Below are 20,822 nucleotides of genomic sequence, written 5' to 3'. Positions count from 1 at the left end.
ATTACAACTTACTAGATTAGTTTGTAAAGAGTGACATTTATTACAGTATGATTCATAATATTTTTTATTATGATTAGTCCTTGATATTTTTAATGTATTTTAAATATTTATTTTTTTTATTTTTCTTAAAAAAATGTTCAAATTACTTAAATAATATTTGAATATTTTAAAAATAATTTTAATTAATTAATTAAATTAATAAATTACGACAATATTAGATATATAATTAAATTTCCATATGCTTTGTGTTTATTTCGTCTTTATAGCTTTTTATCAACGTCTACTATATAACTTGTTAATTTAATATTTTTATCTATTTATCTGAAATAGATGAGAACATATTAATAGGTCAGGTACCTCTATACCCATCTCTCGAATTCATAAAGATACATAATATTCTATCTAAATCCACTATACAACCCGTTAGTTTTAAGATTTTTATCCATTCTATTTGAAATAGACGGGGCGAATCAACAAGTCACATACCCTATTATGCTCATCTCTAGTGTTCGTTCATAAGGATACATATGCATACAATTTATGATTTTAGGGATTCCAAATTGAGAGATATAAAAGAACTGGTCATGTTTATAAATACGAAAACTAGAAGCCCTAGCGAACAAGAAAATCCCCAATTCCCGTACTTCTACAAGTAATCAGCTCGTCACTCCATGCTCTTCTGCCCTTTTTTATTTTTCATTTAATTGATCTGCTTCGCTACTAGTTAGTGTTTTTTGTTTTTGTTTGTTTCCTAGGAATTTGATTTTTCATAGACAAAATTTTCATAGCTCTAGCAAATAAAAATCCCATATCAAAATATTAGACAAGAGAAAAAACGAAAATCCAATCAATCAAATTCTTCGGCTAGGGTTTGCTTTTAAATTCACTGTAAAGAAACCGATATAAGGTTCTCGCATGAACACTAGTTGTGAAATTCATAACTCTATTTCTCCTTTTTTATTCAGAGTGTTCCTCATTTTCCTTTTCGTTAAGAGCTTGGTAGTGGGCCTATTTTTGTAAGTAAGATATACTTCTGTTTGCTTGTTCGATTTGTTGAGGTTTTGATCGAGGCGTTGTTGTTAGGTCCTCATTGTATTTATTGAATTTGAGAAATGGACAAGAAGAAATTGGCTGTGCCGCTAGTGTGCCATGGGCATTCACGCCCTGTCGTCGATTTGTTTTACAGCCCGGTAACCCCAGATGGGTTCTTCCTTATTAGTGCTAGCAAGGGTATGCTCTTTTTTTGCTCTTTCTGTTGATTATGAATTTTGATCATATGGTATAAATTTCGAATTTTTGTAAAATTGTCATTGAGGGTGATCAGTTTGTTATCAGCCTATTTTTGAAATTTGAATTCATTCATTTAGATTTTTGATCTTTTTTCCCCTCTAGGTTTTTATGTTTTATCTTCAATTGTAACTAATCTGTTCGTTGTAATTTGGCATTCAATTATCTATGACTTAATTTAATACTCATTGATTCAATTTTTCTATAATCCTTAATTTTGGTACAGCTGTGAATTTGAAGAAAAAAATATTCTTTTCTTTAAACAGCAATCTAATGCGAATGTGTTTTTTCGGCTACATATTTGGAAATGGTCACATATTTTTCATTAGTTTCTTTATATGGCCATTTACCGATTATTTTCCGCTTACTATCTGAATTTGATCACATATTTTTCATTAGTTTCTTTAGATGGCCATTTATCCATTATTTTTCCCGGCTGTCAATCATAAATATGGATCGATTATCCTTTCATTGGTTCTTTGCTGGTCAGTGTGTTAATTGTAACTATAAATTTCAATTCAACATCATAGTACAACTTGCATTTTCTTAAGATACTAACTTAGTCATCACTATTTATTTACTGTCTTATTTGGAACTGGCATTTTCTTTTTTAAAATTTGACTTCATTATGCCAATGTTCATCGATGGATCTTATGCAACATTACTAGTAACTAAATTTGTAAATATTTTTTGACATCTACTTGCTTAACTTCAGATTCTAGTCCAATGTTGAGAAATGGGGAGACTGGGGATTGGATTGGAACCTTTGAAGGGCATAAGGGTGCTGTATGGAGTTGCTGCCTTGATACAAATGCTTTGCGAGCTGCATCTGCTTCTGCAGATTTCACGGCGTATGTAGTTGACCTTAATATTGTTAAACATTGTTTACCCTCAATTTTTATATTCAAGTTCTATTTGCAAGAAGAAAACCATTCTAATGCCTGTTAGTGTTTCCATTTTCGCATTAGAAAAAAGAAAAATTGTAAGGATTTTCATCTTTCATACTGGACAATACAACATAATCTAACTGGGCATGAAAGAAATATACAGTAGTAAATCAAATGTGTATATGTGTTTTTCATTTTGTGTGGAAATTTACCAATCTTACTGCTTTTTTTTAGATATCTGTCGTTCCAAGTTTTTCTAGATTTTATTCTACTGTCAAGTAATTGTTTGGATGCTTTCTCTTAATATTTTCTGTTCTTCAATGAAAATTGGCCCCATTAGTTCATAACTTTCATGATCTAATGCCATTTAAATATATCTGGTTAAATATTTTACCATAAGTGTGCAAAAAGTTCGATTCAACAATCTATTTATGGCCTCATTAATGTTTAATATTGTAGATCAGTTGGATACTTTTCTCTTTGAGAGATTTGAAAATACTTTGGTACTTGGGCGGCAATCCCCTTGGTGCCTTGTCAATATTTGTCTTTTCTTCTCTAAATAGATGACTATCTCCTTGTGGGGTCATTAAAATTGCATATCCTAATGGAGATGGCGAACTCCAGCTAAACTTTTTATATCAACAATCACAGTTTTCATCAAAGCATTTTTTTCTCCACATGTATGTGTTGTCTCAGTTTGCTCAGAATAACTCGAGAAATGTGAATTATGATAAGGGATTCTGTCAGCATAATATAGATGCTATAATACATGCCAAACGATTATGGATGTTTTTCAAATTAGGAAAGAAATGGTTAATCACTTTTAGACTACTAAACCTCTCTCGTCTCTCTCTGTGTCTCTTTCTCTGTCTTCATCTCTCACATGCAGTAACTGTTAAGACAATGTGTGAGTATTATGACCACTTAAGGGAGCACTAAGATATGCTACTTCCTCTATCATTTGCAGGAAATTGTGGGACGCATTAACTGGTGATGAATTGCATTCTTTTGAACACAAGCATATTGTTCGGGCATGTGCATTTTCAGAGGTAGAGCTGACTTGTTTTTTCTTCTTTAGCTTTACCTTTTATCATTTTGAAAATTAACTTTGAAAAGGAACTAGTTGTCTTGATATGCCTGTGAACATGCATGTTATTTGTAGGATGAGATGGTTGGTCTAACTTATGCGACTTTTTCAAATAAAATTCCTAATAGTTTAAAGAATTGAAACCATTTGATTTCCATTTCCTATGGATTTTGGGGTCTTCTGGTTGACCTCGGACTCTCTTGAAGTGTCTGCCATTGTATTTTACTGACCCCTACTGGATCTTCCTTCTCAGCATAACATCTTTTTCATCTCTACTTTGTTTTCCTCGTTAAACTTATATTCTTTGGAAAGAATTATCAATTGTCTTAAATTTGTTTTTCTTTTTATCATATCATTGTAAATATTATATAACCACATGTTGATTTTCTGAAAGTGATGAAGCAAGCTTTTGATGGTAAGTCGGATGGTATTAGGAGAATAATTTAATTGTTTATTTACATTATTATAATCTATTAGTATTAGTATTTTATTGTAGTTTAAATTCTTTTATATTTTTATATTTTCGATTATAATTCTAGTTTAGGGTATATTAGGATTAAATTAAAGCCCTATATATGCCATTTGTATGAGCTGCCATTACTATTGCTCTAAGGAGTTTCTCAATCTTTTGGTTGTATGGTACAATCTGCAATTGAGTTTGATTCTCAAGAACTCCTTTCAGTTGATTTTGATGCTTAAGAACTCCTTTTCCCATTTGTGATGTCTAAGAAGCCTTAGACATCATTTTCAGGTTAATCCCATTAGGCAAACTAATTCCTAGGCTTTGTTCTTTGATTTGGAGGAGCTGTCCTTCATTTTTGGTTTGTGTAACCCGGTTTGGTGCAGAGGCAGTAATTTAACTTCCCAAAGGGTTTGTTGGGAAAAATTGGATAGACGTACCTCTATTCCGAGGGATGTCAACATTTTATTTTACATTAGCCACATAAAGATCTTCTGTTATCCAATGCTCGGTTCACTTGCTTGTTCAGTGAGGGTAGGATTGCTTATTTCCATATCAATCTTTTTTTGATGTCTAATAGCCGGCAAGATAGCTCTCCTGACTTGGTGCAAAAATTCTTCCTCATTCTTTCTCGGACCGTTTCCATATCCTTTTAGATATTAATCATTGGATATATGGTATATGGCTACAGCATCCCTATTTTGTGCAAAAAGCAAAGGAGTCATGGGATGGGTGTGATGTGGAAGGCTATGAGCGTTTAAGTTCATAAAGCAACTCCAGTTTCTGAAAGGTAAGCTTAATATCTGGAATTAAGTGTTATTTGGTGACATTGGTGTTAAGGAAAAAGAAAGAAATTTGTGAAAAAATCTCTTTCCTCAATAAAGTAGCCTTTGTCAATGGCATTTTTGAAGACCAGATGAGGCTGATTATCATCTTTGAGAATGAGTTTGAGGAGGTTCTTGTTAAAGAGGAAATCACTTGGATGTAGAAGTCTGCAATTAAATGGTAAAGGATGGTGATGCTAATGTGGATCTCTTTCATAGGATGCTAATGAAAAAGGAGGAAAATTTGCATCAAGGAATTTAAGATAAAGGATGGTAGAATTGTAAGACCTTTCTCTATAGGAAGGGATCTCATTGAACTTTATAGGAATTTATGAGGATAATAATAATCCCTTCTTGGAGGGCATTGCTTGGAGTTCTATAAGTGGGGAGAGATTAGTGATTAAAGAGACCTTTTAGTTTAGAGGAGGTAAAGATAGCAATTTGGGCCTTGGCTTGGGTAGGGCTCTTGGCCCAATGGTTTCTCCATTATTTTTTGCCAGAACTTTGGGAATTGTGTTATGAGTGTTTAATGAAGGTTTTGAGGAATTGTGTCCTAATGGGGAAATTACAAGCATGAACTCTACCTATGTTTCTCTAGTTCTCAAGAAGGAAAGGTCTAAAGTCCTTAATTTTCACCCAACCATCCTTGTGACTAGTGTCTGCAAAATTATACCTTTCGTGGGGATTGAGAAACATGTTGAGTGATAACATTTCCTCTAATCAAAGTGATTATCTTTATGCTTCCCTCATTGGTAATGAAGTGTAAGAGGATGTCGAGAGGTCTAAAGTTAGTTTCAAATTTTGACTTTGAAAAACCTTATAATAGGAAAATTGGACTTTAGAAATGGTTTAGTGATAGGTGGTGGAGGTGGCTTGCAAGATGCTTAACTTTAGTATTTTTGCAGTCATTGTCAAAGGAGAGCCAAAAGCGTGGTTTCGAGTGCAGAAGTGGATCAGGTAGGGGACCTTCTTTTCCTGTTTCTTTTTATGATTGTGGTTGATGTTCTTAGTCAAATTTTGATTTTGGGTTTTAAGAGGGGTTTGCTGAAAGGAGAAAATGTTAGGTAGAGAGAATTAAAATTTCTCAGCTGTGGTTTGCAGAAAATACTATTATGTTTTCACATGTGCTGACCCTATTGCAAGTTCTTGAGAGCATTTCAGCGTTACTCATCAACTTAACAAGAGCAGCCTTGTGGGAACTAATACTTAGGATAGTGTCATTAGAGGGTTTGTTGGCCTAATTGGATATGGAGTGTTCTTTTGACCTCTAAACTATTTAGGAATTCTTTGGTGGTAGAGTTTTCAGGTGATTTCAGTGTTGGAAGGGAGGGTTTTTCTCTTTGGGAGGTAGGTTATTCTTATTCATGTTTGTATGTCTAGTATTTTCTTATATTGCCTCTTTGTTTAGGATCCTTAAGCTGGGGGCTGAGTAACTTGAGAGGATCATAAGGTCTTTGTCATGGTTTTTTGGCTATTGAAATGTCTGGTGAGATGAGATGTGTGTGTCTTTCTGAAACGGATTGTGGATTGGGTATTGGGAATGTTATGTCTAGAAACCTGTATTTTTCTTCGGAAACCTTTTCTTTGTGGCACAAGGTGATTAGGAGTAAGTTCAAGTAGCAGAGAAATGGTTGGGTTATTAAAAAAACTAGGTGTACCATGATTCATGGGAATCTCTTCATTCCCTTAACCTACCTAAAAGTGAGTGGCTCAAGCCTCTTGTCTTGAAAAGATATATGGATCGTTGATCTTCCCTTTGCTAGCCTTTTCCCGTACCTTTATAACCTCTCATCTCATCATAAAATGCTCCTATCTATCACTACATTAATCATCTTAATAGTTACATATCTTGGAATTTCTTTTTCTTTGGGAATTTAAATGACCAAGAGTCAGATGATATGCCTTTTTCCTTTTAGTCATATTCTTGAGCCCTTTATTGTCTTTCCACATTCTGATAGCAAAATTCCGATATTAGATTCCTCGAGTGTATAGACCTGCAAGTCCCTTTTTACTCATCTTACCCATAATTTTAGGTCTTAGAATGAGAATTTTCGCTACTAAATTTTGGAAGGCTAAAGTTCCTTGTAAGAGAAAGGTTTTTGTTTGGATTGTTGTTCTTAATTGCCTCAACACTTTTGATCTGTTACAAGAACTCTGGCCGAACTATGTTCCCTCCCTGATGTGTGTATTATGTGGTTCAAGAATGTAGAGTCCAATGGCATCCCTTTTAGCATTATGAGGTGGCTGAAGGCTCTTGTTCAACCTTTTTAATACTTTTGGCTCTATCTGTGTTTCTCCCACTTCCCTTGATTTTTTCTCACTTTGTCCAATCTGGCGCTAGATAGGGGAATTGCACAAAGAAGGAAGCTGAAGTGCTTTGGAGAAGCTCTTTTCACTGGCTTATTCGTATTATGGTTGGAGTGAATGCTAGACTTTTCAAACATTGATGCTCCCCTCAACTTTTCTTTTGGTGAGGAATGATATTTTTTGGGTGGGTCACTGCTGATGGGTTCACTTAGAATGTCCCTTTAGTTATATTGCCAAGGGACTTGATTATGGCTCTGTGTTAACTTTTATGTCTTTTTTTTTTTTTTTTCAAGGAACAAATTAATTTACCATTTTTGTTTGAATAGGAGGATTTCATCAGAAAAAGATAGTCTAGTTTATCCTATGTCAATTGATAAAAAAACCAAATCTTGATTTAGTATCACATCCCGAAATCTCAAAACCTTTGCCATACTTGCGAAGCTTAAGGAATCCAAAGAATGACTTCAAATTAATTTTCTATCATTTTTTATTTATCTAGAAAAATTCTATTATTTTTTATCCATCAAACTCATAACCCTATATTCTTAGGTCTAATATCTAAGAATCCCTAGTTTTAACACAAATCCCCAAGTAGGCAAATTTAACCATAGTTTGTGCTATGTCATTATGTCTGTATGTATCCCTTAAGTCTCATGTTTGTAACAAAATTATCTTTTGGTTATGATATTCATGATATATTTATGGGTGAAGGTGTATGGTATCTCCAATGTTTGCTATATGCATCCGTTGCCTAAATATGATCTTTGACCAGGACACGCACCTACTACTCACTGGTGGACTTGAGAAAGTTCTCCGTGTATTTGATTTAAATCGTCCAGATGCACCTCCCAGAGAAGTTGACAAGTCTCCTGGTTCAGTCAGAACTGCTGCCTGGCTTCACAGTGATCAGACAATATTAAGTTCCTGTACTGATATTGGTGGCGTAAGGTACAAAATATAACTCAAAGTCTGTCTGTATGTGCTCTGATTTTCTAGATTTTGCCAGCTGCTTTTCTCTCTACGGTTGGTTGGATTGGATCTTTATGTTGGTTTCTCTATTTCAAATATTCACAAGATATTAACTAGTTTCTGTTCTTCTTTGCATCCGTTCTAGCAATAGTCTAAAACTTAGTTGTTACTATATAAATCTAGATGTAATCTACTTCAGTTTGTTTTAATATTCAAGTTACTGTCTTATTTGCTTTATTATCCTCTATAACTTTGCATTATGTGTTCCTTTTATTTTCCTGTTTGCTGGTGTTCTTGTAGGTTATGGGATGTAAGAAGTGGCAAAATTGTTCAAACACTAGAGACCAAGTCACCTGTAACCAGCGCTGAAGTGAGCCAGGATGGACGCTATATAATCACTGCTGATGGATCTACTGTTAAGTTTTGGGATGCAAATCAGTAAGTTTTAGATAAGATGCTCTTAACTCTTGTCTTTTTTGGAATTTAGCTGATCTTTCCTTTTTCCCTGTTTTTAAGCTTTGGATTGGTGAAGAGCTACAATATGCCCTGCAATGTTGAATCAGCTTCATTAGAACCAAAGCTTGGGAATAAGTTCATTGCTGGGGGAGAAGATATGTGGGTCCATGTGTTTGATTTTCACACTGGCGAGGAGATTGGTAGGTCATTTTATGTGTTTTTCTTTTCATAAAACATGCATGCCAGTAAGTGTTTGTGGAATAAGAATGAGGATGATAGTTGAAATGAAATCAGAGTTTGGAAAGAACAAAATGTTTTCAGTGATATTTAAAAAACTATTTTTGTTTGTGCCTCATTACTCAAACACGCATTAGTATATATGTTTTCATGAGTAACACATGTACAGACATGTATGAATTCAAAAAATAAGAAGTAAATTATGTATGCATGTATCAAATGGAACCTAGTTATGCATTTACTATCTGTTCGATGCATTTTTGCAAATTGCTGTGTTTACTGTTTTTAACTAATATGGCAACGAGTTGGAGGAATTTAAATAGCTCTTTTGAGATTAAATGATTTGCATTCATTTGAATGCTCCTTCAAGCGAATACATATTGTAAAACTTGTTTTGTAGTTTTAAGCTTTTTCTGACCATGTAACAAACATGTAAACATTTTTGCTGTGGATGAAGGATGCAACAAAGGTCACCACGGTCCTGTCCATTGTTTGAGGTTTTCACCTGGAGGGGAATCATATGCTTCAGGGTCTGAAGACGGTACCATCAGAATATGGCAACTTAGTCCTGCAAATCACGAAGAGCATGACTCACATCCGGGGAATGGGCCAACTGGGAAAGTAAAGCTTGTAGCTGATGAAGTTGTTCGGAAGATAGAGGGATTTCATATCAACAAGGAAGGGAAGAACGGAGAGAAGGACAAGGCAACAGATGCCTGACATAGCCTTATGTCTCTCAACTGAAAAAGAGTTTGCTTCTTGGTTCATTACAGGTCTTTTGGGTGGGACATCCTTTGGATTTTTGTGTGAAAACAAAATGGACTCTTTGTTCTTATTTCTATTAGGTTCTGTTTATTTACCTGAAAATTAAATTTGATAATTTTTTCTTTCTGAATCCATGTTTGGTTGGTAGGAAAATGAAAAGCCAATAGGAAAAACTTTCATACTCAAAAGAAAGACAAAATATTTTTTTAATTAGAAAATCAGAAAGAAACTAAACATAAGAAGTGTTAAAATTTTAAGGATTAATTTAATAATTTAATTTAAAAATAATTAAAAGATAAATAATCCGGTTGTACTAAGAATTATTGCTATTTCTTATGCCTTTTCTTTTCTGTTGATTATTTTAATTTTATTATTGAATTTTCAAAATAAATTTGGTAAGTATTAATATAAATGAACAAGTTCTTCATATTATTATCAATAATTTGTATAGTTTTTTATTTTCTGTACAAATTAAAATGATTTTAGTTTAAGTGTGCAATAAAAGAAAATATTATCTACATAACAATAAATTTGAGTTGCATTTTTAATAAAATAGATAAAATTATTACGTAAATTAAATTATAATTAGTTAAGAAAATGGATTCAGTTTACTGTATATCAATCCCTTCCACCTTCTCAGAGTACTTTTCTCCATCGCAACAATGGCTGCATCCATGGTTGGTGGAGCTTTCCTCTCAGCTTTCCTCCAGGTTCTGTTTGATCGGATGGCTTCTCGTGAGATTTTAGACTTCTTTTGCTTCAGAAAACTCAACATTGATTTGCTCAAGAAGTTGAAGCTCACTCTGCTTTCCATTAAACCCCTGCTCGATGATGCTGAAGATAAGCAGATAACGGATCCAGCAGTCAAAGAATGGCTTGATGAACTCAAAGATGCAGTTTATATTGCAGAGGACCTCCTGGATGAAATCGCCTTTGAAGCTTCACGGTGCTTGTTGGAAGCTCAAGACAAAGCAGATTCAAGCCAGGTATGGAGTTTCCTTCCGTCTATTCCCAGTTCAGTTGACAAGGAGATAGAATCACGTTTAGCAGAGACACTTGACACACTAGAATATATTTCTAAGCAGAAGGATGTACTCAGTTTGAGAGAAGGCGTTGGTCGAAACCTAATTACAAGTTTTCCAACGACTTCTCTGGTTGATGATTCTTATGTATTTGGTAGAGATGAGGAGAAGGAGGCAATCATTAACTCGTTGCTGTCTGATGATGCTAGAGACAGCAATATAGGTGTGGTTGCTATCGTGGGCATGGGTGGTGTTGGCAAGACCACCCTGGCTCAGCTGGCATACAATGATTGTAGAGTGAATAATTGTTTTGACATCAAATCCTGGGTATGTGTTTCACAAGAATTTGATATATTTAGAATTACCAAAACACTGCTTCAGAAAATTTCTTCAGAGAATTGGTATACCAACGATCTTGATCACCTTCAAACTGAACTGAAGGAGACTTTGACAGGGAAGAAAATTCTGATTGTTCTTGATGATGTTTGGAATGAGAATTATGTTAACTGGGAGTTCCTAAAGAAACCTTTCTCATCTGCAGCTCAAGGAAGTAAGATCATTGTGACAACACGAAATGAAGGTGTTGCATCAATGATGCAAACTATTCCCACTCGCCATCTGGAACAATTATCAGAAAATGATTCATGGCTGTTATTTGTGAAACATGCCTTTGACAACAGAAATTCAGAAGCATACCCAGATCTTGAAGCAGTTGGCAGGCAAATTGTCAAGAAGTGCAAAGGCTTGCCTCTAGCTGTGAAGACACTAGGCGGTCTACTGCGTTCCAAACGAAGTCTCGAGGAATGGAATGAGGTTCTTGAAAGCAATATCTGGGAATTGCCAGATGATAAGAGCAACATTTTTCCAGTTCTTAGACTGAGCTATCTTTTTCTCTCATCAAATCTAAAGCAGTGTTTTGCTTACTGTGCGATATTCCCCAGGGATTACGAGTTCAACAAGGAGGAACTAATATTATTGTGGATGGCGGAAGGTCTTTTACATGAGCCTAAAGGAAAGAAGAAGATGGAAGATATAGGGGATGAGTACTTCAATCATCTGACATCGAGGTCCCTTTTTCAAAAATCAACTCAATATAAATCTCGATTCATTATGCATGACCTTATTCATGATTTAGCCAAATCTGTGTCAGGGGAATTCTGTCACAGTTGTGAGAGTGGACCTTCACATAAAGTTGGCAGGAAGACTAGATATAAGTCTTTTTCGAGGGAATATCACGATTATGATAAGTTAGAAAAATTTGAGATATTTTACGAAGCCAAGTACTTACGCACCCTCCTTCCATTTCATTCATTGTCATATTATGACAGTTTTATTGAGGTACCAGACGACTTGTCACGGAAACTTTGGTACCTTCGTGTTCTCTCTCTGTCTCGTTATCACATAAAAAAGTTGCCTGACTCTGTTGGAAACCTGAAACATCTACGATATTTAAACCTTTCTGACACTCAAATTGAAAGTCTTCCTGATACTATCTGTACTTTGTTCAACTTGCAGACATTATTATTGTCAAATTGCTCTTGGCTCACAGAGTTGCCTGCTAACATGGGAAGATTAATCAATATGCGTCATCTCTATAATAGCGGAACTAAGTTGGAAAAGCTTCCTCTAGAAATGAATAAACTAAAAAATCTCCGAACATTAACTAATTTTGTTTTGGGAAATGATAGTGGCTGTGGGATCGGGGACCTAGGGGTTCTTCAGGATCTCCATGGAAACCTTGCCATTTCTGGGTTGCAGAACATTGTTCATGTGCAGGATGCATCAGTGGCCAAGTTGAAAGATAAGAAGTACATTAAGAAGCTGTCTCTGGAATGGAGTGGTTGTACAAGCGATTCACAAATTGCTAGAGAGATTCTGGACAATCTTCAACCTCACAGAAATCTGCAAGAACTTGTCCTTGCAGGGTATGGGGGTACGAGATTTCCAGATTGGCTGGGAGCTCAGTCATTACCTAATTTAGTATTTCTTTGTCTCTGCGACTGTGACTTTTGCGTTATCTTGCCGCCACTTGGGCAATTACCTTCCCTCAAAGAACTCTGTATCAAAGGAATGAAGAGTGTGGTTGCTGTTGGACCTGAGTTTTATGGAAACTGTTCTGTCGGAATTCAGTCATTTCAATGCCTGGAAATTTTGAAGTTTTCGGGCATGGAACAATGGCAGGATTGGTTCTTTCCTGATGGAGAATATAGTACTGGTGTTTTCGCTCGTCTACGGGAGCTTTATATAGCAAAGTGTGACAACGTGAAAGTAGATATTCCTTTCTATCTTCCATTCTTGGAAAAGCTTTTGATTGATGGATGTCAAAAGCTTGGGGCTTCACTTCTAACGGCTCCACCAAACAACTGCTGCTATGAATTCCTTACAGATTTGGAAATAAGTTGGAGTTTGAAGTCTTTTCCATTTGACTTGTTTCCAAACCTTAGGCATCTTGATCTCATCAGTTGTAGGAAGCTTGAATCCTTAACATTTTCGAAGAGCAGCAGTTTCCATGAACTTAAATCACTATCAACAATAAGAATAGAAGAGTGCCCCAATTTTTATTCTTTTCCCGCTGGGGAATTTCCTGCTCCCAACCTGAAATTTCTTATTCTCAGAAACTGCTGTAAATTGAAGTCATTGCCTGAAAGCATGCACAGGTTACTTCCATCACTCGGCAGTTTGAACATATTGAAATGTCCAGATATTGATTCATTTCCAGAAGGAGGCCTTCCCTTCTCTTTGAGTTGCATTTCGATACGTCACTGTGACAAACTTTTTGAGCAGCGAATGAAGTGGGATTTGCAAAGGCTCACCCATCTCGCGTCCTTGTCAATCAGTTCTGTAATTGAGGATCTGGAGTCCTTTCCAGATGAAGGACTGTTGCCCTCCTGGCTAGAACGTCTCTATATATCAGAATGTCCAAATCTGAGGAACCTGGATGGCTTGGTGCTCGGGAAGCTCACATCTCTTCAAGAATTGGGGATCTACTCTTGCCCTGAGATTCAACGGTTGCCTGAAGAGGGGCTACCAACCTCTCTTACATATTTAAAAATACAGTCTTGCCCTATTTTAGAAAAACGGTGCCAAAGAGAGGAGGGTAAAGATTGGCAAAAGATTGCTCACATACCTGGACTAGATATTGGTTACTAATCTTTGGTGTGATTATATATTCTTTATCTTCAACCTGTATTTACAAGTAGCTTTAAGTCACAGAGTATTTGTCCGGTGGGTAGGCACATTCCTATTTGGCATATTATACACCCTATGAAGTAATCTTTTTCACCATCTTCTTCTCTATTTATTTTTCAGTTCTCCAATTTTTTCAAGCTTAAAATTTTACCATTGCATTATGTTTTATCGTAATTGGTTTTCCATTAGTTCTGTTTATTGAAATCCATGCCTGTAATTGCAGAGTCAGTTTTATTAAGACATTTATGGAATAAATTTTTCTAAAGGTATAATGTACTACAGCTTGATATTTCATACTTGATAGTTCTCCAAGGCATATATTTTTTTTTCCCTCACCTCTGTATTGTTCAGATGTGATGAATTTTGTTATCTCTAATATGAATTATTTATATTTTTATATGATTTATTTAAAAATTCTTCAGTTTTGGTCAATTTACTTCATTTTTGCTCTGATTTCTTTAAAGCAAGAATGTATAATTTTCATATTTGGACCAAATTTAGATCTCAGAATGTATTCTCAAGAATAATTCACTTGCTCCAAGTATATTAACTATCTGATAACAATTGTTATGCAATTTAAAGCTCTTTTCTCTGCTAACAGCAAATGAATGATAATCTTATTTAAGCAAATAGAATCCTTCGATTCCGAGTTACAAAGTCTACAAGTAAATTTCCTGCGTAATTAAGTTGTTTCTTGAAGTAATTTCACTCATCCATCTTCTACATCATTTTGAGAAACTGAACGAGGAATCAACAAATAGCTCACTACAACTTTCCTACTCCTTTCTTTGCTCAAAGTGGAAAAAAATTCTGGTTCTTTTCGCCGAATATTTGCTCACAAGTTAGTACTTCCCAAAATGCATTCCCAAGAGATGAACAAGCATCGTTGCAATCAATCATAATGGAAAGGAGAAACACTTCCCATCCTGTTAATTCAAATCGGAAACGGATCACCCTTGTAACGTCAACAATATTATTGCAATTTGGTTTTCTAGACTGATGGGCAACCAATGATTATGGTTGACACCAGCTTGCCATTCCGCAGTCTTTGGATACTCTGGTGAACATCATAAGCTGTTTTTGTCAATCTAATTGATTAGCTCATGTTCTTCAACCATGGCTTTTTTGTTTCATGACCCACCCTAATTAAACCTGTAGAACCATAAAATTTAGCAAATTTCACCAGGAAAATGGAGAAGCTTTTTACTATTTTCCAAATCTTACGAGTTTCCAAATCGACAAACAAGTAACAAGTGCTGTGAATTCTTACTTTATTGCCACAGCACAAGGGAATTATTTTAAGAGGCATGTTTAATTGTCCCTCTCTAAGGGTGTAGTCAGGCATCTTCAACTGCCCAAGGCCTTCAGCCACCATTCAGAGCATTCTGACACTGTCCTCACCAATAACTGAAGATGGCTAAGATGAAGGGTTCTTGAGAAACCTCTAGGACCTTAAGTTCAGGGCCTCAGGGCTCAACAACAATCCAAGCAGCTATATGCTGAACCAAAAAATTTCCATTATCACAAAACATAGTAAATCAGATCTTAAACAACATTCTGAAAGAAAAATCCTTCAAGACACTTCTAATAAATATAAAAGCATCTAAATATTCCTCCATCTTGGAACTAGTTGTTCAATCAATCATTGAACAACCTGAAACAGAGATCTACCATATAAGCATGGGATGTAAATCCCATGATCACCAAAGCTTTCTTCGCCTTCATTTATAACAATAAACCTCATTAACTAGAGTATAATCAACTAAAACTAGTAAAACTACATACAAAAAAATGTATAACAGTTAGAACACCATTTTCCTGTGGAATACAGGAGTGACAATTGTTTCAGAGAAAGAGTCAACAGAAGGGAAAGTATAACAAAGTGTTAAAAAGAAATGCAAAACAAAGCAGAACCCAACAAAATATGGGAGAAGAAGAAGAAGATGAAATCATAACAGAGCAGAACAGAGCAGAGAAGAAAATATGGGAGAAGAAGACAAAAATTTTTGTTATATATTTTTTCTCACACTAAGCAAATGGGTTTTACCACTAGCACATATATACAGACTGCTAAACACCTACAGCCAAAGGGCAACATCACAAATAAATGAAAAACAAAAATAACAAACTTTACATGTCATCAACAAATACAAAAACTGTCATCAGTAATCTTACACAACGCAATAAGAAATACATATACCTCATGAAAGAATTGTTGGTCGAGTATAATTAATTGTATAAATTAAATCAATCCCAAATTAATTAGCAGAAATTAATAACTATAATCTTAAGTTAAATTAATGCATACTAGAAAAAAGATAATAAATAAATACGTGTTGAAAAATTAAATAAATTTAGAATTTATTAAAAAATTCTTCAGTGTAAAGAAAAAAATCACAGATTAAGTTTAGAATCAAATATACTATTAATAAAATTAAATATAAGATAATCCATTAAAAATTAAATCCAAAACAGAAAGAACAACATTTTTTTGGTGCAGAACTAGAAAAAAGAGGGAAACAGAATCAAGTTTAAACTTCCATTAGAAAATGAAGAAATTGCTGATGTCTGCGATAATATCATCAAGGAGAGAGAATGAAAATCACTTTTTCTTTCTTCTCTTAGTAGCCACTCAACTTATATATATGTGTGTGTATATATATATAAGTTATCTTCTTCATTTCCTCTTGCCGCACATTCTTCTCTCTTTCTCTCTAACTCTCTTTTTTTTTTTTTTTTTTTTTCCTGCAGCACACATATATATATTTATATCCAAAAGAAAATTTCAACCCTAATTCTTTTTTTTTTCTTTTTCTTTTTTTCTTTTCTTTTTTTTTTTGAATTACTGATTTACCATTTTTTTGTTTAGGCTGGATACATAACCAACAAGCTCTTCCTCCAGCTTATGAAGAGATGTATACCATACATTGCTCAATATTCAATCAATCCCACATTATTGGTGCAAGACGGATACTTGTTACAATTCACTATCTTGGTCAACATGTCGATTTTTATCAGTGTAAATATTTTTCAATAACATATCTTTATTATTCATTACATTTCGTATCCAATAGTATCTCACGTCAATATCCTTCGTACGACAATGATATGTGACATTATTACTCAAATATAGAGCACTTTGACTATCATTATTCATCACATATTCATCTTGTTTCAAACTCAACTCTTCGAGAAATCTTTTCATCTAAAACATTTCTTTACCTGTTTCAGTTAAAACTATATACTTTGCCTCAGTTGTAGATAAGATAACACATTTTTACAGTTTAGACTACCATGATACAATTCTCCTTGCAAAAGTAAACACATACCCTGAAGTAGACTTCCTGCTATCAAGGTCACCTGCCATATCTGCATTTGCATATCCCTCTAAAATTGGTTCTGAACATTCAAAACATAAATACATCTTAGGAGTACATTTCAGATATCTAAAAATCTATTTTACTGTTTTCCAATAACTCTTACTAGGATTAAAAATAAATCGGCTTGTCAAACCAACATCATGAACAATACTTGGTCGAGTGCAAACCATAGCATACATCAAACTCCCAACTGCAGAAGAGTAAGTAACTGTAACGGCCCCGGAAATATTAAAATGAAATGAGTATTTAAATATATCAATTGCGGAAGCGAGATCAAAATTTCAGTTAACATCCCTTACACGAAAAACCAAAAACGTACTTAAAATATAAAAGATTAAACTAACTAAGAGAGAAACTCGAAAATAAAACTATGAGTATGACTACAGAGTCTCTAGGTATCCCCTTCGTCGTCCTCCTGCAGAACGGGCTCGGGAACCATTTCTTCCTGATCTGAAATGGTTAAGTAAGGAGTGAGCTACACTGACCCAGTAAAAACATCACGATATCTCTCCGTCACGGAGGTAAAGGTGGGTAGAAAACACAAAAAGACCAATGGAGCATAATTTACAACAAACTCGCTTATTAACATAAAAACCTTTTCCATCCACTTACCTCGGTGGAATTTATGAAAACAATATAAGAAAACAATAACATTATCATAATCATGGAATAATATAAGCTGTAAAACATAACACTTATCACGCCTCTTGTAATTCAATCATTGTACAACATATCTTTTTCTCATTTACCAGCCTACTAGTATCCGTGGGGGTCCATAGGGGTTCCGCTACCCGTTAACCTTTAACATTCATAATCAGTTTCCAGGGCCGTCCCCATACCCCGTCCGGTATGGGCGCCAAAACCATGAACCTCAATACCCCGTCCGGTATGAGGGTGAAACGGGCCGTCCCCATACCCCGTCCGGTATGAGGGTGAAACGGGCCGTCCCCATACCCCGTCCGGTATGGGCGCCAAAACCATAAACCTCAATACCCCGTCCGGTATGGGCGCCAAAACCATAAGATCTCCATACCCCGTCCGGCATGTGAGACCACAATCCCGGTAGGGTTCCCTACGGACCCGGTCCGTCCACCATCTCCCAGGATATCTAGTCAGGCTGACCCCCATAATACAATTATCAGTCTACACAATCTTTCATTTTCCTTTTCCTCAGTCAGCATCATCAATTCACATTTAAACAAGCAAATCGTAATTCATGCCAAACAGACAACATACAACATCAGTTTTTCAGTCATTCAACCCATGATTAATAAAAACGTAGTATATGCACACAAATCTGTAAAATAAACACATCAAACCTCATTTTGCATTTAAAGCTGTAAACAGGCCAAATAACAGTAAATCACCAATCACACTAGACTCGGGCTCCATTAGCCACCTTAAACAATTTCACACATTCGTTAATTCAAGAAATACCGTTTTATCATTTTGAACTTTAATACCGTGATAGGAAATAGGGTGAGGGGTCCTTACTTGTTTTCGGGATCCGAATACGATTCACAGTGCGCCTGCAGGCCGTCCCTAATTTTCTCTGAATTTTTTCCGGGGAACTGAAACACACTAACAGTACCTGCACGTGTTCCAAAAAAAAACCCAAATTAGGCCCAGGGCCTCTTTCGGCCCAAATCGCAACTCCGGCACGGCGGTTCCGCCGTGCTCCGGCGCGGCGGCGAGTCGCCTCGGGTTGGCTGTTTTCGGCCGTTTTCGGCCGAATTCGGCCACACTCGCATCGGTCCTTGTGAGAAAACAACCCTAGGGCCCTCGGGGGGCCAAAAAATCACGGAAAAACGGAGCTTACCAGCGGCGGCGCTCTCGGGTGCGGCGGCTCTCCGGCGAGGTTCGTGTTTTGGTGATTCGGCTCCGGTCAACCTGTAGAGAAAAGAATGGTGATCACGGTGATATAAAAATTGCATCCAATGGAGGCCGGGAAGGGCCTCGTCGGAGGCAAAAACCGATAGGGGGCGCGGCGGCACCGCTGGTCTTCGGCCGCGTATTCCGGCCGTTTGGCCGAGATTTTGGCTTCGATTTGGCCATAGGAGGAATCAGCGTGGAAAAACGAGTCGGGGGTATGAAATTTACCTCGATCGGCGGTCGGAAATTTCCCCGGTGCGGCGGCGGGTGGCGGCGGTCGGCCTCTGGTTCGTCTTCTCCGGCGAGCGGCAGGCGGCTAGGGTTTGTGGTCTGGTGTGGAGGTTCTATTTATAACCCCTTGCCTTTTGATCTCAGCCGTCCATTTTGTTTTAATCTGGGCCGTTCGTTTTTGATTGAATCTGGGCCGTCCGTGCGATTGTATCTGGGCCGTCCGATCGCGCGATTGATCTGGGCCGTCGGATTTCACCCACGCGGATCGCCAACGTGGCTACCTTTCGAAGTGACGTGGTCTTGCCACGTGGCAGGCCCTGGTTGGCCGGGACTGCTGACGTGGCTTTTTTTTTTTTTTTTTCTCCTCCTTTCCGAGTGCTACAGTAACAACTGACATTTCTTCTTTTTCTTATTGAGTAACAGGACATAATTTCTTGCTAAGTGTAAAGTGATTAATAAGTGGTGTGCTAATTGGCTTAGCATTCTTCATATAAAATCTGTTTAGAACCTGCTCAACATACCTTTCTTGCGACGACCATAATTTTTTAACTTTCTTGTCACGAGTAATCTGTATACCCAAAATCTATTGTGCTGGTTCCAAATCTTTCATATAAAAAAAGCCAAACAATTCCTTTTTTAAACCATTAATCTCTATAATATCTTGTCCTACTATTAACATATCGTCAACATAAAATAACAGAACGACAAACTTACCATATGAGAATGTCCTGAAGCACATACAATGATCTGCATCTATTCTGGTGTAACTATGACTGACCATAAAAGAATCAAATTTCTTGTACCACTATCTCGGAGCCTGTTTCAATCCATATAAATTCTTTTTCAACATGCAAACCATGTGTTCTTTCCCTTTGACTTCAAATCCTTCTGTTTGGTTCATGTAGATTTCTTCCTCCAAATCACCACGAAGGAATATTGTCTTCACATCTAGTTATTCAAGCTCAAGATCTAAACTGACAATTAAATCAAGAATTACCCAAATTGAGCTCATCTTCACAACAGGAGAAAATATCTCATCAAAGTCAATTCCTTTCTTCTGATTGAAATCCTTTACTACCAAACAAACCTTATATTTCATTAGCTTCTCACTGTCCATATTAAGCTTGTATACCTACTTGTTTTTCAAAGCTTTTCTGCCTTTTGGAAGTTCAACTAACTCGTAGGTATTATTCTGATTCAAAGAGCTCGTCTCTTCTTCCATTGCTTTCAACTACTAAGACTTTTCTTGATGGTTCTAAACTTCTTGAAAGCTTTTTGGTTCCCCCTCTTCAGTAACTATAATATACTCAAAATTGGAGTATCTGATAGAAAGATAATATGTTCTAGTTGATCTTCTAAGCTAAGGTTCTTCTGTAACCTGGGATGCAAGGGGCTGCTCCCCCTGCTCAATATCATATGGTACTGAGATATTATCAAACCTTTGATCATCATGTAACTCTCTCTCGTCTGTGGCATCTCTGATCGAAGGATAAACTAGTGTAGGAAGATGAATATCTTCACTTATAATCTTTTATGTTGTCTCAAAATCTAATAAGGTCTTGTGCTCATCAAAAATCACATCTCCAGACCTGACGACCTTTTTCTTCACTGGATCCCACAATCTGTATCCAAACTTTGTATCTCTATAGCTTAAAAAAATACATGAAACTGTTCTATCATAAGCATTTATCTCTGCTCCTTAGGTATATGCATAAATGTCTTGCAGCCAAATACCTTCAAATGAGAATAATTGACATCTTTCCCAGACCATGGAGATCGATTCATCAAGTAGCAAACATTGTATAGTGCTTCACCCTAAAATGATTTTGGTAAATTAGCCATTTTCAAC

The 20,822-nt window shown here is 36.1% G+C and overlaps 1 protein-coding gene, 1 long non-coding RNA gene and 1 pseudogene across 3 annotated transcripts; 2 read left to right on the top strand and 1 right to left on the bottom strand.

Annotated features, from left to right (window-relative positions):
• The first annotated feature begins 516 nt into the window (after window positions 1–516).
• LOC110821041 (uncharacterized) lies at window positions 517–9,409 on the top strand. Of its 2 annotated transcripts, none has more exons than XM_022050739.2 (8): window positions 517–652; window positions 1,084–1,230; window positions 2,003–2,138; window positions 3,142–3,223; window positions 7,625–7,800; window positions 8,122–8,259; window positions 8,338–8,477; window positions 8,972–9,409. In XM_022050739.2, exons 2-8 carry the CDS (start codon window positions 1,113–1,115, stop codon window positions 9,232–9,234), a joined length of 1,053 nt encoding a protein of 350 aa, XP_021906431.1. In that variant the 5' UTR covers window positions 517–652; window positions 1,084–1,112; the 3' UTR covers window positions 9,235–9,409. The 2 variants fall into 2 exon arrangements, with proteins under 2 accessions (XP_021906431.1, XP_021906430.1); XM_022050738.2 differs by lacking the exon at window positions 517–652 and adding an exon at window positions 675–1,016.
• A 352-nt stretch (window positions 9,410–9,761) lies between these two features.
• On the top strand, window positions 9,762–13,586 carry LOC110821159 (putative disease resistance RPP13-like protein 1 pseudogene; annotated as a pseudogene).
• A 509-nt stretch (window positions 13,587–14,095) lies between these two features.
• On the bottom strand, window positions 14,096–15,857 carry LOC148266110 (uncharacterized). The gene is made up of 2 exons (XR_015819474.1): window positions 14,761–15,857; window positions 14,096–14,642 (listed from the first exon to the last, which is right to left on the bottom strand). It is a non-coding gene; the product is annotated as an uncharacterized LOC148266110 (long non-coding RNA).
• Window positions 15,858–20,822: the final 4,965 nt, after the last annotated feature.

The sequence above is a fragment of the Carica papaya genome, chromosome 5, assembly GCF_054855325.1.
Source record: "Carica papaya isolate Zhongbai chromosome 5, ASM5485532v1, whole genome shotgun sequence".
Taxonomy (NCBI): Eukaryota; Viridiplantae; Streptophyta; class Magnoliopsida; order Brassicales; family Caricaceae; genus Carica; species Carica papaya.
The sequence above is the reverse complement of the archived record's forward strand: the minus strand, read 5'-3'. Positions and strand labels throughout refer to the sequence as shown.